Below are 25,552 nucleotides of genomic sequence, written 5' to 3'. Positions count from 1 at the left end.
GAGCTGGTGTTGTGCAAGCTTCACATTTGCGGAAACTACAACTCCCAGCGTGTCCCGCGGCCGCCCGAGCGGGCGTCATGTGATGCATGCTCACGTGTCTCCGCAGCCGGCTCGGGAAAGAATCCCCCAAGGTAGGTGGCCGGAGACAGGCTCTGGAGGGTGGAAGTGTTAGATCCCCGAGGTCTGTGGAGCCCCTCAGTCCCCGCCACCGCGGAAGAGCTCAGACCCTTTCCCTGCAGGGGTCCAGATCCCGGCGTCCTCGCCCCACGCCCGTCCCTCTGTTGCGCCAGCTCTGCCGCGCCTTTACCCAGCCAGAGGGTCTCCACCCAGTCCTAGGCCGGGATCGGGTCCCGGAGCTCCTCCCCAGTTTACCCCACAGTAGCCCACCCTTCTCGCTCCAGGCCTGGGAATCGCCCCGCCCCGGCCTCCTGGCCCGGGTGCGCCCTGGCTCACCTCACAAAGCCTCACCTCACAAAGCAGCCCACCCTTTCTATCTCAGGGCTCCAAACCCAGGCTGGACTGGGAGCACACTCCAGTTGGGATCTGAGGGGCCTACATCGCTGGCCTGAGCATGTGGGCATCAGGCTTCTATTCTGGCTCTGCCAGCTACCCACTGTGACCTTAGTCTAACCTCTCCCTCCTGAGCCTGTTTTCCTATCTGTCCTGAAGCTCCATTTGAGTAAGCGTGAGAGCCGCTCAGTTTCCTCCAGCTCTGCTGAAGCCAGCACAGAAGTAGCCCAAACTCTTCCCTCTGCTGACAGCAAATTTTAGGCAAAGTCTTGAGAAAGAAGAAATTGGGTCCAGAAAGGGAAGTGAGGAGAATCAGATCCCAGACCTTTGGGGAGAAGGAGCAACCGCCTCTGGCACAGCCCATCAGGGAGAAAGAGCAGGTAAGGTGCAACAATGAGCTGAGTAATTTGCCAGTGAGCAGTGGGGGTGCCGAGAGGTCTTAACCAAGGCAGAGAATCTGCAAGAGGTGGGACCCCTAGCTTCTGAGTTCCACGAGGACCCCAGCCTGCACTCTCATGTGGGTGGCAGGAGAGGCTGGAAGATGGTGCAGGACTCGGGCAGGGGTGCCCAAGGGAAACATTTTGGTTGGAGAGTCAGGAAGCCGCACCAAGCCTTGTGACCTTGGACGAATCACTCTGTAGACCTCTGTCTCTGTGACGTGAGCAGCGGGGAGGAGATGGTCACAGCTCTGGCAGTGGTCACTTTGCAGGGTTCTTTCTCTAGCTACACTGGAAGCCTGGGAGTCCCAAGACTCTGCCTTCGCTGCTCACTGCTTTGATTTTGCTGAGTTGCTGGTTGGGTGACAGGATGTGTAAGAGGATGTGTAAGCCCTGTGACATCTGACAGATCTTTCTGGGTTTCGAGCCAGCAGAGGAATGTTTCCTCTGGTGCCATGTCCCTTGGTTCCATGCTTGATGACAGATGGCTGAGAGCACATGAACTTTCACCCTTTCCCTCTCATGAGTGGATGGTCCCCAGCTTTGTTTGTCCATCATCAGGAGGAGCGATGGGAAGTAGTCCAAGGGGTCTTGTTAGTCATTTTAAACCCCCAGTGGGCTGAAGGCATCAGAGAGGGTGGCCCAGTGGTTAGGGCAGTCATTATGGCTGAATATGCTCAGTTCCCTTTTTTTCCCTCTGGGCTATAAAGACTAAACCAGGCGGGGGGCTGTGGCTCACGCCTGTAATCCCAGCACTTTGGGAGGCCGAGGCAGCAGAATTGCTTGAGCCCAGGAGTTCAAGACCAGCCTGGGCAACATAGTGAGACCTCCTCATCTCTACAAAAAATTTAAACACGACAGGCGTGGGGGGCTTGTCACGTGGGAGAAGTCACATGGGAGAAGAGTTGAGAATTGGCCTGAATTTTGAAAGGCCAACTTTGTTCCCCACAGGAACAAAAAATTTAAAAAGTTGGCCAGGCGTGGTGGCTCACGCCTGTAATCCTAGCACTTTGGGAGGCCAAGGGGGATCACAAGGTCAGGAGTTCAAGACCAGCCTGGCCAACATGGCAAAACCCCATCTCTACTAAAAATACAAAAATTAGCCAGGCATGGTGGCGGGCACCTGTAATCCCAGCTACTCGGGAGGCTGAGGCAGGAAAATCTCTTGAACCCGGGAGGCAGAGGTTGCAGTGAGCTGAGATCGTGCCATTGCACTCCAGCCTGGGTGACAAAGCAAGACTCCGTCTCAAAAAAAAAAAAAAAAATTAAAAAGTTAGCTGGCTGTGGTGGCACACACCTGTAGTCCCAGGTACTCAGGAAGTTGAGGTGGGAGGATTGCTTGAGCCTGGTAGATTGAGGCTGCAGTGAGCTCTGATTGCGCCACTGCACTCCAGCCTGGGCAACAGAGTGATACCCTGTCTCTAAATAAATAAAGACTAAACCAGGGAGGGAGTAGAGATTAAAATGGAGTTTTGTATGAGTACCGTGAAATCGGGACTCAGGAATGAGGAGACTCTAGGAGAAGGAGTCTTTGGCAGATTTCGCCAGCCTGGGTGGTAACCAGCTAATAGCAGCCTCTGGGGAAGACTGCCCTGGCTCCTCCCTGCCCCCTTAGTTCCTGCCCTTGAAATCTGGCCTTCTCCCTGCTCTTTCTCCCATTAGCTATCCCAGGGCCTCTGTGCCCATTGTTACCTGGCCAATAGCACCAGGCTGTGGTTTGAGTTTTGTTTGTTTGTTTTGAGATAGAGTCTCACTCTGTCGCCCAGACTGGAGTGCAGTGGCGTGATCTGGGCTCACTGCAAACTCTGTCTCCTAATTTCAGGCGATTCTCCTGCCTCAGCCTCCTGCACAGCTGGGATTACAGGGGTGCACCACCACACCTGGCTAATTTTTGTATTTTTGGTAGAGATGGGGTTTCACCATGTTGGCCAGGCTGGTCTCAAACTCCTGACCCCAGGTGATCTGCCCACCTCGACCTCTCAAAGTGCTGGAATTACAGATGTGAGCCACCACACCCGGCCCAGGCTCTGGTTTTGATCAGTGTTCTGCTCTCTGCTTGCTTAGGGCTGGAGAGTCTCAGGCATGGTGGTGGTGGGCAACATGGGAAGGGGCACCTGCAGAAATAACAGCAGCAGTGACCATTTATTGAGTCTTAAACCCTTACTGATATTAACACACGACCCACAGGAACATATGATGTAAAGGCCTAAAGGGGCGAAGTGACTTGCCCAGGGTCACACAGATAGGCAGCAGAGGAGTCAGCATTCTGACGGCAGAACCTACTCGGAGACCCAGATCACAGCCCTACCCAGGGCTGCTCTTGATCTGGGGGTGGACTTGATGCTTTAGGACCATCATTTCTCTGCGGGTCTCAGGCTATGAGCTGAACCTTGAGAACACTGAAGGTCTTTTTTCAGGGCTGGGCTCCTCAGAGCCTCTCGAGATTCTTGGAAGAAAAAAAAACTGCATCTCAATTGTGTTTATCCAGAGAGCAAAGAGAATCAGTCAGGTGATAAGCCTGTTATCTGAGTTCTGCCATACCCAAGGTACCATCTTGGACCCAGGAGTGGGGCAGATACAAACAGATGGATGCCCTATGGTCAGACAGGCCTGGGTTTTAATCCCAGCTCCACCACTGACCCCCGTATGACTGAGGGGAGAGTGGTTATCCCCTCTGGGATTCAGCTTCCTCTTTGGTAAAATGGTGACTGTCATGTCTACCTTTTAGGGCTGCATTGAGGATTGAATGAGAAAGCATTCCATAGCTGCAGCAATAGTGGTTTATAGTGACAAACAGCATTGCATGTTTGGCACTGATCATTGTAATCTAGCCCAGGAAAGCAAGCCTAGTGGCCAGTGAGATGCTAGCACATGAGAGAGTACTGAGAAGAAACCAGCTAGAGTGGTTCTGGGCCCCTACATGACTCCAAGAAGAGCTCAGTGAGTGACCCAGGAAATGGGGAAGAAATAGGACCTAAAAGGGTGGCGGCAAAGGAGTTGGGAGCATTCGAAGCATGGGATGAATGAATCACTGTTTTCCTGAAGACGCAAACATGACAGGCATGGGGGCTTGTCACATGAGAGAAGAGTCGAGAATTGGCCTGAATTTCGAAGGGCCTCGAAAGCCACAGAATTCAGACTCCAGGCCACCGGGAGGCGTGCTGGACTGTAATATGTTGAATCTCAGTTCTTGGTAAGGGGTCCTTTTGGGACCCTGTGGGGTGGAAACAGGCTGGGAAGCCAGACAGATCTGGATCCAAATCCTGCTATGCAACTTGCTAATATATGACCCTGGGTCAGTGATGGGATCTCTCCGAACCTTTTGACCACAAGACCATCCTAAGGATTGAATGAGATAAAGTATATCCATGACACACCTGCCCGATGCGGGGCCTCTATCTAGTGCTGATGTGTTAGTACCCATTTTATGTTGACATCTAACTGGTCCAATGAGTCTGTATGCCTGAAGCAAGCATGATTTGCACCTGATCTGTTTCTGTGTCTGTCTCCCCATACTTTGGCACCCAGTGCACTGTCTGCACAGAGGCATACCTGGGTTTGGACCCTACCCATGTGATCTTGGGAAAGTTGTTACACCTTTTTGTTCCCTAGTTCCCCCATATTAGGATAACAGTAGTGCCTGCCTTTGTCCCATCTAGGTTGAGAAGAGTCCTAAGCTAACAGCCCCAAACAGGTGGGTGTTGCTCAGCTCCCTGGGGCATGTGGTTGTAAGGCAGAACCCACAGACCTTGCAGGAAGAAGGCTCTTGGGGCCATGGCCCAGGTCAGCATCAACAATGACTACAGCGAGTGGGACTTGAGCACGGATGCCGGGGAGCGGGCTCGGCTGCTGCAGAGTCCCTGTGTGGACACAGCCCCCAAGAGTGAGTGGGAAGCCTCTCCTGGGGGTCCGGACAGAGGCACCACTTCCACACTTGGGGCCATCTTCATCGTCGTCAACGCGTGCCTGGGTGCAGGGTTACTCAACTTCCCAGCAGCCTTCAGCACTGCGGGGGGCGTGGCAGCAGGCATCGCACTGCAGATGGTGAGTGCACTGGCCGGGAGGGCAGAGGTGCAGTTCAGTTGGGCGCTTTGCCTCAAAAGGGAGGCTTCGGGTCAGGGATGGCCAGTAAGTGATACACGCACTGCTCTCCCCTCCCTCACACATGGCAGACATGACTAATCTATTCTAGTATTCTTTCCTCTGACCCAAATGAGGCTTCAGAAGCCTTCCAACAATCAGAGAAATTTGAACATCAATTACATCTCTAATTTTTTAGGTGTAACATTGATTTTGTGGTATGTTTAAAAAGAGGGCCCTTATCTTTTAGAACTACATACTGAAATATTTATTGATGAAATGATATGATAGCTTATATTGGCTTCACAATAAATGCAGAGTGGGAGGGAAGGGGAATGATGAAACAAGTTGGCCATGCATTGGTCATTTTTGAAGCTGAGTGATGGATACATGCCAGTTCTTTTTACTATTCTCTTTACTTTTTTCTTTGAGATGGAGTCTTGCTTTGTCACCCAGGCTGGAGTGCAGTGGCCCGATCTCGGCTTACTGCAGCCTCTGCCTCCCAGTTTCAAGTGATTCTCCTGCCTCAGCCTCCCAAGTCGCTGGCATTACAGGCACCCACCACCATGCCCAGCTAATTTTTGTATTTTTAGTAGAGACGGGGTTTTACCATGTTGGCCAGGCTGGTCTCAAACTCCTGACTTCAAGTGATCCTCCTGCCTCAGCCTCCCAAAGTGCTGGGATTACAGGCATGAGCCATTGCATCCAGCCTATTCTCTTTACTTTTGTATGTTTGCAATTTTTCAAAAAACTTTTTGTTTTTAAAGAAAATCTCAACTGGGCATCCTCTATCAGTCTCTTAAAATTGCCTTTGTGAGATTTGCCAAGCTTGCTTTGGGCACTGGCCCAGTAAATGCTAGGCGAGCCCAGGGTGCCCTCTGCTGCCAGGCCTTTGCCACAAGCTCTTGTTCTGCCTCTGCCTGCAGGGTATGCTGGTTTTCATCATCAGTGGCCTTGTCATCCTGGCCTACTGCTCCCAGGCCAGCAATGAGAGGACCTACCAGGAGGTGGTATGGGCTGTGTGTGGCAAGCTAACAGGTGTGCTATGTGAGGTGGCCATCGCTGTCTACACCTTTGGCACCTGCATTGCCTTCCTAATCATCATTGGCGACCAGCAGGACAAGAGTGAGCTTCTCCCTCAGTCCCTACCCCATCTCTTCTTATCAGCCCCAGGGATCCTGGGGTGGAGGGAAAAGGCACTGAACACCTCTACAGGACTTACCTGGGCCCAGCATTCATCTGGGAATCCTCCCTCCAGGCAGAGGGAGGTCCTGGGGCCCAGCAGAGCAGGAGGGCCACACCCCATGGTGGCCTGGCTTGACATTCCCTCCTTCCTCCCTGTGCAGTTATAGCTGTGATGGCGAAAGAGCCGGAGGGGGCCAGCGGCCCTTGGTACACAGACCGCAAGTTCACCATCAGCCTCACTGCCTTCCTCTTCATCCTGCCCCTCTCCATCCCCAGGGAGATTGGTTTCCAGAAATATGCCAGGTTTGGAGGCCCCAGCCTGGGTCAGACAGAAGCTATGATCCTGGGCAGCTGTAGACCCAAGGGCTCCTGGGCAACCCTGCTCCTCCATGCCACCTCACCTTGGGGAGCAAGAGTAGGCAAGGCAGGGCAGACCGGGGCTTGCAGGGTTTCAGATAAGACCATCCTTTTCTGTCTCCATCATAGAAAAAGGATGCATCCGTGAGAGATTCAGTTCTAAATGTCCTTTTGCATCCATGAGTAGTTCAGTTCTAAGTGCCCTTGTCAAAGAAGGAACAGGTGGTATCTGGGCGGTGAAGGCAGCCTCCTGGCTTTCCCTGGGAGGAATTTGGGTCTTTGAGACTGTCAGCCTACCAGCCTCTTACCTGCAGCTTGGCATGAAGGAAGGAGACTGGTTTCCTGTCTCAGTGTCTGAAAGGCTGTGGGATTCTAGGCTTCCCCGTCTGTAAGTGCAGGGGCCATGCTCCGCTCTCTCCAAGGCTCCCATAAATGTTGACACAAAAGTGTCTGTACTCTCAACCCTCTTACCTCTGGCATCTCTTAGTTCTCAAAGGCCAGGCTCAGAGGATGGTCTCCCACAGCCCCTGCCCGGGCTGGGCTGCTCTGATTCAAGTGCCAGGTGTGCTTTGGAGCTCTGCTCTCTGCATCGTCTCTGAGCCATGGAGCTGAACCAGCACTTCCTGATGGCCAGGGATGCTGATCAGGTCCCCTGTTGGCTGTCCAGCTCCTTCCTAGCTGTGGCAGGTTTCTCTGAAACTACTTCTCAGGCGTTTCCTGAGTCTGCTTGGCATAGTCCCCGGTTCATTCAGTGGACACTTGTGGTCGCTAGAGCTGAAGGTGGATGTCCCTAGGGGTGGAATCAGATAAGAGGCAGCTGGGGATGAGGACACTTAGTCTCTCCTTCCCGGCAGCTTCCTGAGCGTCGTGGGTACCTGGTACGTCACAGCCATCGTTATCATCAAGTACATCTGGCCAGATAAAGAGATGACCCCAGGGAACATCCTGACCAGGTGAGGGTGAGGGCCCTAGGAGACATGGGGAAGAAGCCACCACTTGGGCCCCAGCAGGTGCTAGGTCAGGAACCAGAAGGCCACACAGGTGCTCTTCTCAAGGCTCATGAGCTCATCAGGGCTGACTTGGTCATTGTAGGAAGGAGGAAAGAGCCCCTGCTCTGATGTTACTGGAAGGAAGAGCAAGAATCAGAGACAGGAGGCACTTTGCCACCTACATCCAACAGATGAGCCAGTGTGAGGCTAGGCCTTGGGTTGTGGAGGAACCTGAGGGTGGAATCCCAGGGTGGAATTGCCTGTGTTTCCAGCATCTGCTTATCTATAATTTCTGTATCTTTGAGGGTGAATTTATTATTTAAAAAAAAGGGGGGGTGGCCAGGCACAATGGCTCACGCCTGTAATCCCAGCACATTGGGAGGCCGAGGCGGGCGGATCACGAGGTCAGGAGATTGAGACCATCCTGGCTAACACGGTGAAACCCCGTCTCTACTTAAAAAATACAAAAAAATTAGCCGGGTGTGGTGGCAGGCGCCTGTAGTAGCAGCTACTCGGGAGGCTGAGGCAGGAGAATGGCACGAACCCGGGAGGCAGAAGTTGCAGTGAGCCGAGATCGCGCCACTGCACTCCAGCCTGGATGGAGCAAGACTCCATCTCAAAAAAATACAAAACAAAAAAAACAATTTCCTTCTTTTGAAAGGAACAAACCAGTAAAGCAAAAGCCCCAGTCCAGGAGCCAGGAATTCTGGATTTTGGCCCCAGGGGGGCTTTTCTGAACCTCCAATCCCCATCCCAGAGGGCCCTGGGACATAAGGATGCCTCTTCTCCCTGTTCCCAGACTTCTGTGGGTTGAAGCTATAGAATGCCAGTTGCTGGAGACCATGGTGGGCTGACCGAAGAGTGAGGGCGTGGGGTGGGTTGTGGCTCTGAGGGGTTCCCAGGTGGCAGCACCATGTGTGTTTGTTCACAGGCCGGCTTCCTGGATGGCTGTGTTCAATGCCATGCCCACCATCTGCTTCGGATTTCAGGTGCCAGTGCCAGTTGCAAGGTCCCTGCTGTCCCCTTAGATCACCCCACCCTGGGATGGAACCCAGCAAGGAGGAGGAACCCAGGCAGAATGGAGGAAATCCTGGGGGGAAGGATGGAACAGGGGCCTCAGGACTTGCCCCTTGTTCCTGGGGTCTTTGTTCCCAAGGTACCTTCCTCTGGAAACTGGGGTTGAGGTCATTTCCCCACCATGACCGTGCCCTTCACCTGGACAGTGCCACGTCAGCAGTGTGCCCGTCTTCAACAGCATGCAGCAGCCTGAAGTGAAGACCTGGGGTGGAGTGGTGACAGCTGCCATGGTCATAGCCCTCGCTGTCTACATGGGGACCGGTGAGTGCTCCGCCCCCCCAAGACCTGGGACTAGAGTGCTCTCACTTCCACAGGAGTCCCTAGGTCCTGGGGCCTAGCTTTCCTGGGGACAGCCCTGCATTCCCAGCATGACTTGTATAGGCATTGGCTTGAACTTGGCCTGCCTGGAGCCTCCTCCTGCCAAGATGAGAGTGGTGTATTCATCCATTCATTCACCAGTTCTAAGTTGGTGCCTAGGAAGTGCCAGGAACGGTTCTCAGCATGGGGGATGCCATGGAGAGAGACAGAACTGGTCTTGCCCTCATGGAGTTGACATTCTTGTTGGAGAGACAGTCATGCAGGAGTAACTGGGGAATCAGTAAGGAATTCCAGATGGTGGCGAGCATCCTGATGACAGTGAAATAGGGAAGGTGTGTTTTGTTTTATTCTATTTTATTTTGTTTTGAGAAAGGGTCTCAGAAACTGTCGCCCAGGCTGGAGTGCAGTGGCATGATGATAGCTCACTGCAACCTCAACCTGCTGAGGTCGAGTGATCCTCCTGCCTCAGCCTCCAGAGTAGCTGGGACTACAGCCATGTGCCATTGTGCTCAGCTAATTTTTTTTTTTTTTTTTTTTTTTTTCTAGCAGAGACAAGGTCTCACTATGTTGCCTAGCCTGGTCTTGAATTCCTGGGCTCAAGCAATTCTCCTGCCTCGGCCTCCCAAAGTGCTGGGGTTACAGGCATGAGCCACCAACCCAGCCTAAAATGGGGAAGGTATGAATGGGACTGGATGGGTGGCTTTGGGAGTGGTTCACGGAAGGTTCTTCTCAGAGGAGGCCCGAATGATGAGAAAGAGCCAGAAGAGGAGGAGCTGGGGAAGAAGGGTTCTAGGCAGAGGAACCACAAAACACCAAATCACTGAGGCAGGGCCAGGAAGAAAGTCTGTGTGGCTGGAGTGGTGTGTGATGGGGGCAGGTGAAGGCAGTGAGGCCAGACAGGCACTGGCAGCCAGATCCTGTTGGGCCTCGAGGGCTGCTGGGAGTCATAGAGGAAGTGTTTTAAGCAGGGGGGTGGTTCGGGGAAAGGTGGCTCTGGCTGCCGTGTGGAGAGTGGTTGGGGTGAGGGAGCAAGTCTAGGAGACCCTGGAAGAAGGATCCCCTGAGTTCTTTCCACGGATAGACCGTAGGAGCTGCCTGGGCCAATACTGTTCTAGCCTCTGAATACACAGCCAGGAACAAGAGAGGCAAACAGCCAAATCCCTATTCTCCTGGGGCTCATGTCCTGGCTGGGGAGACAGAAAATAAGCCTGTAAAAATTAATTACTATTATTATTGTTATTATTTTTATTCGTATTATTGTTTACTTAAAGACCAGTGTGATAGTACAGTTAAAAAAAAATTAGAAAGCGATGAGGCCAGTCACAGTGGCTCACACCTATAATCTCAGCTATGGGAGGCCAAGGTGGGAGGTTCTCTGGAGCCCAGGAGTTCAAGACAGGCTGGGCAACATGGTGAAACTTCATCTCTACAAAAAATTTAAAAATTAGCCAGGTTATGGTAACATGCACCTGTGGACCCAGCTACTTGGGAGGCTGAGGTGGGAGGATCACTTGAGCCTGTGAGATCAAGGCTGTAGAGACCCATGATCATGCCATTACACTCCAAACTGGGCAACAGAGTGAGACCCTGTCTCTAAAAAAGAGAGAAATGAGTGTTAGGGGACAGGTCCAGTGGATCATGCCTGTAATCCCAACACTTTGAAAAGCTGAGATGGGAGAACCGCTTGAGGCCAGGAGTTCAAGACCAGCCTCGGCAACATAGTGAGACTCATCTCTACAAAAATTAAAGAATTAGCTGGGCATCGGCCAGGCATGGTGGCTCACGCCTGTAATCCCAGCACTTTGAGAGGCCAAGGTGGGTGAATCACTTGAGGCCAGGAGTTCGAGACCAGCCTGGCCAACATGGCAAAACCCTGTCTCTATCAAAATTACAAAAATTAGCCGGGCGTGGTGGTGGTGCCTGTAATCCCAGCTACTCGGGAGGCTAAGGCATGAGAATCACTTGAACCTGGGAGGCCGAGGTTGCAGTGAGCCAAGATCGCGCTGCTGCACTCCAGCCTGGGGGAGAGAGTGAGACTCTGTCTTCAAAAAAAAAAAAATTAGCCAGGCATGGTGGCATGTGCCTGTAGTCCCAGCGACTTGGGAGGCCAAGTCAGGAGGAACTTGAGTCTAAGAATTCAAGACTACAGTGGAACTGTGATTGTACCACTTCACTCCAGCCTGAGTGACAGAGCAAGATCCTGTCTTAAAAAAAAAAAAAAAAAAATGGCCAGGCACCGTGGCTCACGCCTGTGATCCCAGCATTTTGGGAGACCCAGGCAGGCAGATCACATGAGGTCAGGAGTTCGAGACCAGCCCAACCAACATGGCGAAACCCCATCTTACTAAAAATAAAAAAATTAGGGCTGGGCGTGGTGGCTCACGCCTGTAATCCCAGCACTTCCCGAGGCAGGCGGATCACGAGGTCAGGAGTTCGAGACCAGCCTGGCCAACATAGTGAAACCTCGTTTCTACTAAAAATACAAAAATTAGTCAGGCTTGGTGGCGGGCGCCTGTAATCCCAGCTACTCGGGAGTCTGTGGCAGGAGAATCACTTAAAACCAGAAGGCAGAGGTGGCAGTAAGCTGAAATCGCACCACTGCATTCCAGCCTGGGTGAAAGAGCAAAACTCCATCTCAAAAAAAAAAAAAAAAATTAGCCAGGTGTGGCGGCAGGTAACTGTAATCCCAGCTGCTTAGGAGGCTGAGGCATGAGAACCCAGGAGACCAAGATCATGCCATTGTACTCCAGCCTGGGCATGACAGAGCGCGACTCCATCTCAAAAAAAAAAAAAAAATTAGCCGGGCATGGTGTAATCCCAGCTACTCAGGAGGCTGAGGCAGGAGAATCACTTGAACCTGGGAAGTGGAGGCTGCACTGAGCCGAGATCGTGCCACCGTGTGCCAGCCTGGGCAACAAGAGTGAAACTCCATCTCAAAAAAATAAAAAAGAAGAAGGCTGGGTGTAGTGGCTCACACTCTGGGAGGGTGAGGTAGGAGGATTATTTGAGCCCAGGAGTTCAAGACCAGACTGGGAAACATAGCAAGACCCCATCTCTACAAGAAAATTAGCTGGGTGTGGTGGCATCTGCCTGTAGTCCTAGCTACCTGGGAGGCTCAGGTGGGAGAATCGCTTGAGCCGAGGAGGTCAAGGCTGCAGTGAGCCGTGATCACACTACTGCGCTCTAGTCTGGGTAACAGAGCAAGACTCTGTCTCAAAAAAGAAAAGAAAAATAAGACAGCGTGATGTGAGAGAGTGCCTGGGGTGGGGGTCATTGTAGATGGACTGGCAGGAAGCATTCTCTGAGGAAGGACATCTAAACTGAGACCTGAATGATAAGGAGATGGCATCTGAAGGTCTGCCAGACAGAACAGTCAGTGCCAAGGCACTGAGGTGGAAATGTGCTGGGCAAGTTCAGGCTCAAAAAGCTGGGGGCTGGAGGGCTTCCAGCGATGGGGGATCTGAGAAGTCAGGGAGGGAGGCATCTGATCGGAGCCCCATCTCCCACTCTGAGCCTCCGTCTAAGTGTCCAGCGCTGCTGCTGCAGCCTCCAGGCTGATGTTGCTCCTAGGAGGAGTGGACAGTCCACCCCACTACCCTCCCAGGGTTGCCCTGACCCAGTTGTCCCTGCCCACAGGCATCTGTGGCTTCCTGACCTTTGGAGCTGCTGTGGATCCTGACGTGCTCCTGTCCTATCCCTCGGAGGACATGGCCGTGGCCGTTGCCCGAGCCTTCATCATCCTGAGCGTGCTCACCTCCTACCCTATCCTGCACTTCTGTGGGCGGTGAGCCCCCTTCCACTCCCCAGGGCCCCTCCTAGCCCCTGTGAGCGCTTCCAACATGGTCCTTTGGCCTTGTGTGGACCCCATCCTGTAGAAGGAGAAACTGAAGCCTGTAGAAAAGAGTCGGTGCCTAGGATGGGTCCCTACATATCCCAGGCCAGGTCTCAGAAGCGCCCTTTGTCCTGGGGTCACCAGAACATTCCGTGAGTCCTGTAAGAATCTCTATCCATGGCATGGCACGGTGGCTCACGTCTCTAAACCCAGCACTTTGGGAGGCTGAGGCAGAAGGATCGCTTGAGCCTGGGAGTTCAAGACCACCTGGGCAACCTAGTGAGACCCCGTCTCTACACAAAATAAAATAAATAGTCAGGTGTGGTGGGATGCACCTGTGGTCCCAGCTACTCAGCCACTTGGGAGGCTGAGGCAGAAGGATGGCTGGAACCCAGGAGTTCAAGGCTGCAGTGAGCCAAGATTGCACCACTGCACTCCAGCCTGGGTGAGAGAGCCAGACCCTGTCTCAAAAAAACAAAAAACAAAAGAATCTCTATCCAGATCCTTTCCTGAGCTTTCACATGGACACCCTCCCCTTTGGATGCCCCAGACAGTTCCTTTTAAGGAAAAAACAATATCAGTTTCCATGTGATGTAAAGCAAAGTGCTAAGCTCTCCACATTCACCGTCTCTAGTCCCTGTGGTAAACAGAGTGCTGGTGGCCCATTTTACAGAAGAGGAAACTGAGGGTCAGGAATGGGGCTTTCCCCGCAGTCCACCCAGTTAGGGGTCTGGCTCCTGTGAGCTAGAGGTGGGGAGCTGCTAGCGGCAGGAGCACCTCTAAGCCCTTCTCCATGTGGGCAGGGCGGTGGTGGAAGGCCTGTGGCTGCGCTACCAGGGGGTGCCAGTGGAGGAGGACGTGGGGCGGGAGCGGCGGCGGCGAGTGCTGCAGACGCTGGTCTGGTTCCTGCTCACCCTGCTGCTGGCGCTCTTCATCCCTGACATCGGCAAGGTGATCTCAGTCATTGGAGGCCTGGCCGCCTGCTTCATCTTCGTCTTCCCAGGTGCGGACCCCTGGCACCCCATCTCACAGCCCCACAGCACAGACTCCCAGGGCCTGCCTAGCCTCAGCTCCCTACTTGCTCAAAACATGCAGGAGAGAGTAACCGCCAGCACTAATTGATCACCTGCCTCGCCTCTGTACTAGCCCCTATCCAAGCATTATCTCCTGGAAAGAAGGTATAGTTGTGATCTCCAGTTTACTGATGGCACGTGGGGCTCAGAAAGGGTCACAGACTGGCCTAGAGCTTAACAAACTCAACTAGTAACAAACCTTTTCCATCCCACGCTGTCTGGGTCCAGAGTCTATTCTTTTAACCATTCATTCAGGTGTCTGCTGCTCTTTGACTATGAGGGATCTATCTGGCTGGTTCAGCCCATTATAGCCCAGAGGGCAGTGGGGTCTGGGGTGGCACCCTGACACAGACATCAGGGAACCTGGGTTCCAGACACAGATCTACCGCCAGATCCCTGGAGAACTGTCCTGTCTGCCCAGCCATGAGTTCCACCCTTTTCCAGCTTGTCTCTATCCAGGAAGCCACCCTCAAAGCCCCAGCTGCTTTGCTTGGAGCAGGGGAGCCAGATCTGCTGGGAAGTGTACTAGGAAGACCCCTGGGGTTGGGCCACCACTGAGTCACCATTGAGTGCTGTCCCTTTAGCTGAGTCTAGCATGCTGCCCAAGGGGTCTTGTCAGATGCCAGCCTGTCATGGGAGAGCAGATGCCAGACAACCCCAGCAGGATGTGGCGTGGGGGCAGAGATGGAATTTCTAGAAGAGTAAACATGGGCCTTTCTCCATCCAGCACTGCTTCTTGGGAAAGGGGGTGGCTAGGAGGGAGGGAGCCCTCTCCCCTCACAAATGCTCAGGGCCACTTCTTCTCTTTCAGGGCTGTGCCTCATTCAAGCCAAACTCTCTGAGATGGAAGAGGTCAAACCAGCCAGGTAAAGCAGGGCCCAGCCCTTGATCCTCTCAGGGAGGTGCTGGATTGGAACGTGGCTTTGTGGGGGCCTTAAAACAGATAGGAGTCAGAGGCTTGTGTACTTAGAAATCATGGGTTTTTGTTTTGTTTTTTTTTTTGAGACGGAGTCTCACTGTGTCGCCCAGCCTGGAGTGCAGTGGCACGATCTCAGCTCACTGCAAGCTCCGCCTCCTGGGTTCACACCATTCTCCTGCCTCAGCCTCCCGAGTAGCTAGGACTACAGATGCCTGCCACCACACCCAGCTAATTTTTGTATTTTTAGTAGAGACGAGGTTTCACCATGTTGGCCAGGCTGGTCTCGAACTCCTGACCTTAGGTGATCCTCCTTCCTCGGCCTCCCAAAGTGCTGGCATTAAAGGCGTGAGCCACCACACCCAGCCAGGTTGTTGTTGTTTTTTTTTTAATACTTTTAAAAATTTGGTAGTGTGCTAGTTGTTAACAATTTAAACATTAATAAAGGGCTTAATAGAAAAAGATGGAAGTCCCTCTTCCCCCACAACCCACTCGCCCCCACATCCTTTCTGAGATAGCTCCATGTTACCAGTATGGTCTGTGTCCTCAACCACTTCTGTACATGTGTGCGTGTCTGTGTACACATAGCTATGCAGATGTATACACAGATGCAGGGCTCTTGTTTTGTTTTATGAAAAGTGGTTTCAGCCAGGTGCATTGGCTCACGCCTGTAATCCCAACACTCTGGGAGGCCAAGGCAGGTGGATCACCTGAGGTCAGGAGTTTGAGACCAGGATGGCCAATGTGGTAAAACCCCGTCTCTACTAAAAATACAAAAAATTACCTGGGCATGGTGGTGGCCACCTGTAATCCCAGCTACTTGGGAGGCCGAGGCAGGAGAATCGCTTGAACCTGGGAGGCGGAGGTTGCAGTGAGCCGAGATCGCACCATTGCACTCTAGCCTGGCCACGGAGCGAAACACTATCTCAAAAAAAAAAAAAAAATGGTTTTAGGTTCAGGTTTAGCTTTCCTGGTCTAGTCCCTTTGTTCCAGTTTCTAGTCAGGTCTCCACCCCTTACAGTCCCATGTCACGTTCAAACAGCTTTTCTTAAAGCTCTTACCCCACCTTTCTCAGCCTACACCCCCACTGCCTCAGACCCAGACCCTGCCTCCTCAGCTTCTATAATTTGTCCCACACTCTCTGTAATGATCCCCTGCTCTTCAGCAAGACCTGGCTCCTGGGCTCCTCTCAGCCCTTTCTGGCTATCAGCTTTTTCCAGCCTCCTCTTCCATATCCCTCCACTGACCAATGTCAGTCCACAGCAATCTGCATTTTCTGGACTTAAAATTAGTATTGTATAGACAGCAGTTAATTCTCTTGCCTTCCCAATGCTTTCTTTTTTTCCCTCTTGTCTAGGTGGTAAGCTCAGGGAGCCCCCCAACCCCCAGTCTAGTAGTGGAACAGTAGTTACTAATTGAAGTAACTGACATGCTTTTTTTTTTTTTTTGAGACGGAGTTCGGAGTTTTGCTCTTTTTGGCAGGCTGGAGTGCAATGGTGCGATCTCGGCTCACCAACCTCCATCTCCTAGGTTCAAGTGATTTTCCTGCCTTGGACTCCTGAGTAGCTGAGATTACAGGCACACGCCACCACGCTTGGCTAATTTTGTATTTTTACTTTTATTTTTATTTTTAATTTTGAGACGGAGTCTTGCCCTGTCGCCCAGGCTGGAATGCAGTGGCATGACCTTGGCTCACTGCAACCTCGGCCTCCCAGGTTCAAGTGATTCTCCTTCCTCAGCCTCCTGAGTACCTGGAACTACAGGCATGCGCCACCACGCCCAGCTAATTTTTTTTGTATTTTTAGTAGACACGGGGTTTCACCATATTGGTCAGCTGGTCTTGAACTCCTAACCTCATGATCCGCCTGCCTTGGCCTCCCAAGGTGCTGGGATTTCAGATGTGAGCCACCGTGCCCAGCTTAATTTTGTATTTTTAGTAGAGATGGGGTTTCACCATGTTGGCCGGGATGGTCTTGAACTCCTGACCTCAAGTGATCCACCTGCCTCAGCCTCCCAAAGTGCTGGTATTACAGGTGTGAGCCACCACACCTGGCCACTGACATTCGTTTTTACCATCAAAAATATTTAAAGGCCTTAGGAGGAGTATTGCCCCCCAAAATCATTTGAAGACAGATCTCAGGTCCCATTTGTTTATTTTGTTCAGATAGTTTTTTTAAAACCTCTGGACAGCTTGAAAGCCAGGAAAAAAAAAAAAAAAAAAGATTTGTTTTGATCTTCAAAGGCCATATGCAAAAACAAGGACTGAGTTCCCCCCAACACTTTTTCTTTACAAGACGGGGTCTCACTGTGTTGCCCAGGCTGGCCTTGCACTCCTGAACTCAAGCGATCCTCCTGCCTCAGCCTCCCAAAGTGCTGGGATTATAAGCCTGAGCCACAGCATCTGGTCTGCCACTTGCTTTTTTTCACTTAACATCAGCATAAGAAGATCTGCTGCTTTTTTAAAATGTTTATTTATTTATTTATTTATTTATTTATTTATTTATTTTTTGTAGTCCAGAGGTCCTTTATTTTTTTTTTTAACACCTATTATGCCATGAATTCATAGGGAATAGGTTCCAGCAGCTCAGGCTCCTTCCCATTGGTTCTCACAAAGTGTGCTTCTCTGGGTGGAGCAGGCTGGCGCTTTAGTTGAACCCAGGTACCTTTCTCTTTGGCTTCTTTCTTTTTCTGATCATTTTCCTCCACACGTTTCAGGAGGCTATCTTGGCTCTTAGAGTGCTTAATGTGCTCAATACACACATTAATTCTCTTGGCAAGAATCTTGCCCATAACTTGTTTGTTTACAACAATGCCAACAGCATGCTGGGTAACATTGTAGACTCTTCCAGTTTTGCCATGGTAACACTTGTGGGGCATTCCTTTTTGAACAGTACCCATTCCCTTGATGTCTACAATATCACCTTTCTTACAGATTCGCATATATGTGGCCAAAGGAACAACTTCATGTTTTCTAAAAGGCCTAGAGAACATATATCGGGTGCCTCTCCTCTTTCCCTTTGTGTTCGTCATTTTGGCGAATTACTGGAAGATGGCGGTTCCGGCCGAAAGGAACTATTTATTTATTTATTTAAGAAAAAGATTGAATGACGGAGTCTTGGAAGACAAAAAAATTAAAAATAAAAAAAAAATTTTTGCCCAGGCCCTGTGGCTCACACCTGTAATCCCAGCACACTGGGAGGCCGAGGCAGGTGGATCACTTGAGGTCAGGAGTTCAAAACCAGCCTGACCAACATGGTGAAACCACGTCTCTACTAAAATTACAAAATTAGCCATGCATGGTGGTACATGCCTGCAATCCCTGCTACTTGGGAGGCTGAGGCAGGAGAATCACTTGAACCCAGGAGGCGGAGGTTGCAGTGAGCTGAGGTCATGCCATTGCACTCCAGCCTGGATGACAAGAGTGAAACTCCGTCTCAAAAAAAAAAAAAAAAAAGTTTTTAGAGACAGGGTCTTGCTCTGTCACCCAGGCTAGAGTGCAGTGGTGCAGTCATAGCTCACCGCAGCCTCAACCCCTGGGCTCAATGATCCTCCCACCTCAGCCTCCCAAGTAGCTGCGACTATAGGCATGCACCACTATACCCAGCTACTTATTTTATTTTTTGTAGAGGCAGCGTTCTTTTTTGTTTTGTTTTGTTTTGTTTTTGAGATGGAGTCTTGCTTTGTTGCTCAGGCTGGATTGCTGGAGTGCAGTGGCGCGATCTCGGCTCACTGCAACCTCTGCCTCCCGGGCTCAGGCAATTCTACCTCAGCCTCCTGGGTTGCTGGGATTACAGGCACCCACCACCACGCCTGGCTAATTTTTTGTATTTTTAGTAGATATGGGGTTTCACCATGTTGGCCAGGCTAGTCTCGAACTTCTGACCTCAAGTGATCTGCCCGCCTCGGCCTCCCAGAGTGCTGGGATTACAGGCGTGAGCCACCGAGCCCAGCCAGGACAGTGTTTTACTTTGTTGCCCAGGCCCGTCTTGAACTCCTTGGCCTCATGCGATCTCCTGCATCAGCCTCCCAAAGTGCTGAAATTACAGGTGTGAGCCACCACACCTGGCCATGCTTTTTCATTTTTTAAATGGCTGCAGAATATTCTCTTGTATGAAACTGTCCTGAATGTGACATTCTTATACTTCTTGGCACACATGTTCAAGGATTTGGGTAGGATCAGTTCTTAGATGGAAACTGTGAAGTCACAAGCCATGTTCATTTTACTTTGGCACATGGGTTCATATCATCCTCCAAAAAGGCAGTGCTAGTTAAGAGTCCCAGCAGCAGTGAATGGGAGTCCCCTTTTCCTCACACCCCTGCCTGCACTGGATATTACAGGCTTTCTAAGTTTTGCTAGACAGATGGATGAAAAACACATTGTTTTCATGTACACATTTCCCTGAATAGTAGAAAGCTTGAGAACAGGTGCCTGCTTTTAAAAACTTGTTACATAAAAGGGCCAGGCATGGTTGCTCACGCCTGTAATCTCAGCGGGCAGGTCACATGAGGTCAGGAGTTCGAGACCAGCCTGGCCGACATGAAGAAACCATGTCTCTACTAAAAATCCAAAAATTAGCCAGGCATGGTGCCTGGCACGTCACATGGAATGAAAAAAGCACGTCACATGGAATGTGGTCTATTTCATTAAAAAAAGGAAACAAAAAGCAGACATCTGCAAATGTATGTACCAATTAACAGCAACAGGGATAAAACGGAATTGAAATAAAGGGTGATTTCTGGCCGGGTGTGGTGGCTCACGCCTGTAATCCCAGCTACTCGGGAGGCTGAGGCAGGAAAATCACTTGAACCCAGGAAGTGGACATTGCAGTGAGCCGAGATTGCACCACTGCACTCTAGCCTGGGTGACACAGCGAGACTCCGTCTCAACAACAACAACAAAAACTTATTACATAACAATACTTGTTCATTATAAAAAACGTTAAAAATACAAACATGTCGGCTGGGCACAGTGGCTCACGCCTGTAATCCCAGCACTTTGGGAGGCCAAGATGGGCAGATCACCCGAGGTCAGGAGTTCGAGACCAGCCTGACCAACATGGTGAAACCCCATCTCTACTAAAAATACCAAATTAGCTGGGCATGGTGGCACCTGCCTGTAATCCCAGCTACTTGGGAGACTGAGGCAGGAGAATTGCTTGAACCCAGGAGGCGGAGGTTGCAGTGAGCCGAGATCACACCATTACACTCCAGCCTGGGCAACAAGAGGGAAACTCTGTCTCAAAAAAAAAAAAAAAAAAAAAAAAGCCATACAAACATGTCTAAAAAAGAAAAAAAATTGGCCAGGCACAGTGACTCACGCCTGTAATCCCAGCACTTTGGGAGGCCAAGACAGGCAGATCACCTGAGGTCAGGAGTTCGAGACCAGCCTGGCCAACATGGCAAAACCCCGTCTTTACTAAAAATACAAAAATTACCTGGTTGTGGTGGCGCATGCCTGTAGTCCTAGCTCGGGAGGCTGAGGTAGGAGAATTGCTTGAACCCCGGAGGCGGAGGTTGCAGTAAGTGGAGATCGCACCACTGCACTCCAGCCTGGGTGACAGCAAAACTCCGTCTCAAAAAAAGAAAAAGAAGAAGAATAAAAAAAATCACCCTTTATTTCTTTTTTTTTGTCTTTTTTTTTTTTTTGTCTTTTTGAGATGGAGTTTCACTCGTTGCCCAGGCTGGAGTGCAATGGCGCGATCTCTGCTCACTACAACAACCTCCGCCTCCCAGGTTCAAGCGATTCTCCTGCCTCAGCCTCCTGAGTAGCTTGGATTACAGGCGCCCACCACCACACCCAGCTAATTTTTTGGGTTTGTTGTTGTTGTTTTGAGATGGAATCTCGCTCTGTCACCCAGGCTGGAGTGCAGTGGCATGATCTCAGCTCACTGCAACCTCCAGGGTATCTGGGATTACAGGTGCGCACCACCACGCCTGGCTAATTTTTGTATTTTGGTAGAGACGGGGTTTCACCATGTTGGCTAGGCTGATCTCGAACTCCTGACCTCAGGTGATCCGCCCACCTTGGCCTCCCAAAGTTCTGGGATTACAGGTGTGAGCCACCATACCCAGCCATTTTTTGTATTTTTTTAGTAGAGACGGGGTTTCACCACATTGGCCAGGCTGGTCTGAAACTCCTGACCTCAGGTGATCCACCTGCCTTGGCCTCCCAAAGTGCTGGGATTATAGACATGAGCCACCACACCCAGCCTAATTTTTCTATTTTTAGTAGAGATGGGGTTTTGCCATCTTGCCCAGGCTGGTCTTGAACTCCTGACCTCAGGTGATCCATCTGCCTCGGCCTCCCAAAGTGCTGGAATTACAGACATGAGCCACTGCACCCAGCCTAATTTTTCTGTTTTTAGTAGAGATGGGGTTTCGCCATCTTGCCCAGGCTGGTCTCGAACTCCTGACCTCAGGTTGCCCGCCTTGGCCTCCCAAAGTGTTGGGATTACAGGCGTGAGCCACCACACCCGGCCGGAAATCACCCTTTATTTCAATTCCATTTTATCCCTGTTGCTGTTAATTGGTACATACATTTGCAGATGTCTGCTTTTTGTTTCCTTTTTTTAATGAAATAGACCACATTCCATGTGACATGCTTTTTTCTGAACATCTTTCCATCAGGATGCCTACCTTCGAATCATGGCATGATGTGAACAATCAGTTACTCCCATTAGATCTTGGTCTTCTTACCTATGGACTAGGGACAATACACCTGGCCCCACATTACCTTCGTATTGAAGTCTTTGGGAAGTAGGAAGTGCTCTACCAACAGGAGAAGTGCGATAATTACAGTAATTAACAGTTACATATATTGAAGTCTGCAGTCATGGGATGGGATGACTGATCAGACCTCTCTCACCCTCTGTTCTACAGCTGGTGGGTGCTGGTCAGCTACGGAGTCCTCTTGGTCACCCTGGGAGCCTTCATCTTCGGCCAGACCACAGCCAACGCCATCTTTGTGGATCTCTTGGCATAACCACTGCCTCCCAGGGAACACAAGGCCTTTGCCATTGGTCGCAGGAACCCATCTCTTAGAGCTATGGGGCCATTCTTAGTCCACGATCATTCCAACTGGTGGGATGACATCCGGACATCCTCTTCCAGGGACTGGGGCAAACTCAGGCCCCACACCTCTGGACAGCTCAAATCCAGTCCCCTTCCTGCTCCCCAGTCCTGGCAGTGCCATGGATGGCGGCAGGAAGTCTCACATCATAGAGGACCCTTCCTCCTCTCCCAGTTCTCAACTTCTCCATGCCTGGAATCCACGGGTGAAGAGAGTCGGTAGATCTCATAAGAAAGAATCCAGTCTGACTTCCCTCTGGAGAATGACTATGGACAGAAGGCCACCATCCTCCACAGAGCACCCTGTCCTGAGTAGGGGTTGTGCTCATTACCCCAGGCCAGTGGTAGCTTCCTCAGGAGCCTGGCCACTTCCAAAGGTAGCACTGAAGTCATGCAAATGCGTAGACAGGTAGATTCAGACCTTGTCCACACCTTCCTGGGCAACCCCCACCATGAACCTGTCAGCCTCTTTCCCATAGCTAATGGACATTTCCCAGGCCTTGAGGGGCCCCACCCTGTCTCTTTCATCAAACCTGATGGTCCAGGCTGGGCATCCCTCTCCTCCTCCATCCCCAGACATCACCAGGTCTAATGTTTACAAACGGTGCCAGCCCGGCTCTGAAGCCAAGGGCCGTCCCGTGCCACGGTGCTGTGAGTATTCCTCCGTTAGCTTTCCCCATAAGGTTGGGGGTATCTGCTTTTGTGTCTGAGATGGGCCCCTCTTTTCAGAGGCCGCAGGGTGGGTGATGGAGAAGGCTGAGAACCTTTCAGACCCTCTGTGTGGGCTGGGCTGGTCAGAATCAGGGTGTACCTCCCCGACACCTTCTTTTTCAGTGATGTTTTCTCTTCTCCCTGCCTTTCCTCTGCCTCCTCCCCCGCCAGCCCTAGCGTGACTACCCAGAGACAAAAAAAAAAAAAAAAAAAAAAAAGGCAGGGCTGGGCGCAGTGGCTCACGCCTGTAATCCCAGCACTTTGGGAGGCCAAGGCGGGCAGATGACTTGAGGTCAGGAGTTCGAGACCAGCCTGGCCAACACGGCGAAACCCCATCTCTACTAAAAATACAAAAAATTAACCGGGCATGGTGGCGGGCACCTGTAATCCCAGCTACTTGGGAGGCTGAGGCAGCAGAGCCGCTTAAACCCAGGAGGCAGAGACTGCAATGAGCTGAGATCGTGCCATTGCACTCCAGCTTGGGCAACAAGAGTGAAACTTCATCTCAAAAAAACAAAAACAAACAAAAAGGCAGCTGGGTTGTCACTGATGGGCAGCATTTGAGCCTGCCACACTGGCCTGGAAGTTTCCCTTCCAGTCTGGATTTTGTCTGCTCCTTCCTTCCCCCTCACCCCGTTACCTCTTCACCTCCCATCCCATTTCACTGTGTAGCTCAGTCTCTCCCACGCACATAATTGGGGACAGTGGGGGCTCTCTTACCAGCCTCCTCAGCAACGCACGTCCATCAGGCCTGGCCTCAGTGGCCAGCCACATTGATGTCACACTGGAATTGTTACCCCAGACAGGGCGAAGAGATAGGCTATCTCCCCACCTCCCACCCTACTCCCCACTATATTCCCGTTTTGACCACCTCAGCCCCTCAGCTGCCCCCTCTCACTTTGGCCAATCCCAGGCACCAATCAGACTTCCTCCTCCACCTGGAGCCCCTAGCATTTCCTTGTCCCCTTTTCCCCAAAACCTCTGTACAGGGTATGAGAGGGACCCCCTGCCCAGCCACCCACCACTCAGGGCAGTCCGATCTAAGAAGCAGAAGCTGGTTGGAGGCTGGCTGGGCTTCTGTCCAGTCCCCAGATGGATAAACTGCCTTTTCTCACATCCCCTCTTGGTGCCTGATCTTCTCTGCCCCCGGGGCCAGACCCACTATGCTGTTTTCTGTCAGTCTGTGGCACAGCACCAAGCTCTGCCAGCACCAGTCCCTGACAGGGCTAGGAGGACAGCCTGGTCAGCAGGGCTGCAGTCCCCCAGTGCCGTGTTTCGGGGGTCAAGGGATGTAAGTGGAGTCATTGCACAGAGACAGACCAGTCAGGAGAAGGAGCTGGAATCTGGCCTCTTGTCCTAACCTCAGGAGCCCCCTCCCATCCTCTCCCCACCCTCCCTATCGGGGTACTTCACTGTTTCTTTTCTACTTGTGTATACTCGGGAAAGGGAAGATGGTTAATAAAAGGGATTTGTGCTGCTGAGCTGTGTCCCCTGTGTCTGATCCTGGGGACAGAGTCCAGGCCACTGCCAGGAGGAAGAAGGGCTGGGGTAGGAGGTGTAGATGGCATGTCACTGTCTCTGACCCCTATCTCCGGAATGGCACCGCCATGCTCCCTCTACCAAGCAGGGACCTGCAAGTGGCTCTTGCCACCCCTGCTTTCTTCCACATTCTACCTGTCCTTCTCCAGTGACTTAGGAATGTATCGCAGTCTCCAATCCTGCGACCTCTGCCTTCACTTAAGCCCTCACTGTCTTTCCTGTGCCTTTGTGGTCTCAGACTGTCCCCCTGACTTCAGATCTTGGCAAGAGCTTTAAACTCCTGAGTATCCACCCCCATCTTTTCAGAGGCGAGCGTTGAGCAGGTCCCAGCTGTCTTGGTTATGGAGCCACCAGTCACCACGCTCAGTGCTGGCAAGAAAACCAGCAAAGGCCGGGTGTAGTGGCTCACGTCTGTAATCCCAGCACTTTGGGAGAACAGGGTGGGCAGATCACCTGAGGTCAGAAGTTCGAGACCAGTCTGGCCAACATGCTGAAACCCTGTCTCTACTAAAAATACAAAAATTAGCTGGGCATGGCGGCGCATGCCTGTAATCCTAGCTACTTGGGAGACTAAGACAGGATAATCGCTTGAACCCAGGAGGCAGAGGTTACAGTGAGCCGAGATCACGCCATTGCACTCCAGCCTGGGCAACGAGTGAAATTCTATCTCAAAAAAAAAAAAAAAAGAACCAGCAAAACAGACTCCAGTACTGCTCTCAGCCTAGTTGTGGGAAGACTGATGCTAAGCAAGCGATGACACAAATATACACTTCCAAATTGTGGTTAAGTGCCAAGGAAGGAAAATACAGTGTGTTAGTCTGGGGGCTGGAAGGTTGTCTGGGGAGTCAAGGAAGACTTCCTGGAGGAAGTGATGTTTGAGCTGGCCTGTGACTGATGAGTAGGAATTAGTAAAGAGAGGTGGGGAGACTTTGCCAAGCAATGGAAACTGCATGTGCAAAGGCCTTGAGCTGGGAGGAACATGACTTCAGGAACTGAAAAGTGGCCAAGGTAGCCAGACATTGACTGTGTGTTGGGAGGGTCTTAAATGACTCCCCCTTGCCTTTAGGGTCAAGTCTAACCAACTCATCTCTCACCACACTTCCCCTCTCCGCTCCAGCCACACTCAAGTGAAGGTCAGGCTCCAACTCCTAGTAAAAGTGGGGGACTGACCCTGCAAGGAAGAAATACTTCAGAAAGGCTCGAAGGGTAGGTTGGCTTTGGGCTTTGGGCTTTGGGCCTGACTAGGGAGCGAATAACGAGGTTGAGTTTCACCTTCTCTCAACAGAAGGAAGGAAAGGATGTGTCTATGCCACAGGCGTACTCCAGTGCAAACAGCCAAGTTCATCCATTCATACACTTCACTCAAGACATCCTCATCCTGGTGTGACGGGTGGATAATGAGAAATTACTTAATGGATACAATGTACATTATTTCAGTGATGGATACACTAAAATCCCAG

General features: G+C 51.4%; 2 protein-coding genes across 7 annotated transcripts; one reads left to right on the top strand and one right to left on the bottom strand.

Annotated features, from left to right (window-relative positions):
* On the top strand, positions 1 to 24,034 carry SLC38A7 (solute carrier family 38 member 7). 6 transcript variants are annotated; one of them, XM_008977352.4, is made up of 12 exons: positions 5 to 131; positions 762 to 890; positions 4,607 to 4,991; positions 5,954 to 6,152; positions 6,374 to 6,515; positions 7,424 to 7,522; positions 8,490 to 8,547; positions 8,782 to 8,896; positions 12,590 to 12,737; positions 13,589 to 13,788; positions 14,670 to 14,724; positions 21,654 to 24,034. In XM_008977352.4, exons 3-12 carry the CDS (start codon positions 4,722 to 4,724, stop codon positions 21,754 to 21,756), a joined length of 1,389 nt encoding a protein of 462 aa, XP_008975600.1. In that variant the 5' UTR covers positions 5 to 131; positions 762 to 890; positions 4,607 to 4,721; the 3' UTR covers positions 21,757 to 24,034. The 6 variants fall into 6 exon arrangements, with proteins under 6 accessions (XP_063453690.1, XP_008975600.1, XP_057155950.1 ...); XM_003823700.5 differs by having other exon boundaries at positions 61 to 131; positions 670 to 890; XM_014341779.4 differs by having other exon boundaries at positions 72 to 890.
* LOC106633919 (large ribosomal subunit protein eL21-like) lies at positions 14,731 to 17,971 on the bottom strand. The gene has a single exon (XM_063597621.1). The coding sequence runs from the start codon at positions 17,802 to 17,804 to the stop codon at positions 17,322 to 17,324; it is 483 nt and encodes a 160-aa protein (XP_063453691.1). The 5' UTR covers positions 17,805 to 17,971; the 3' UTR covers positions 14,731 to 17,321.
* Positions 24,035 to 25,552: the final 1,518 nt, after the last annotated feature.

The sequence above is a fragment of the Pan paniscus genome, chromosome 18 (genome assembly GCF_029289425.2).
Source record: "Pan paniscus chromosome 18, NHGRI_mPanPan1-v2.0_pri, whole genome shotgun sequence".
In the NCBI taxonomy this organism is placed as follows: domain Eukaryota; kingdom Metazoa; phylum Chordata; class Mammalia; order Primates; family Hominidae; genus Pan; species Pan paniscus.
This window is presented reverse-complemented; position numbering and strand designations above follow the sequence as displayed.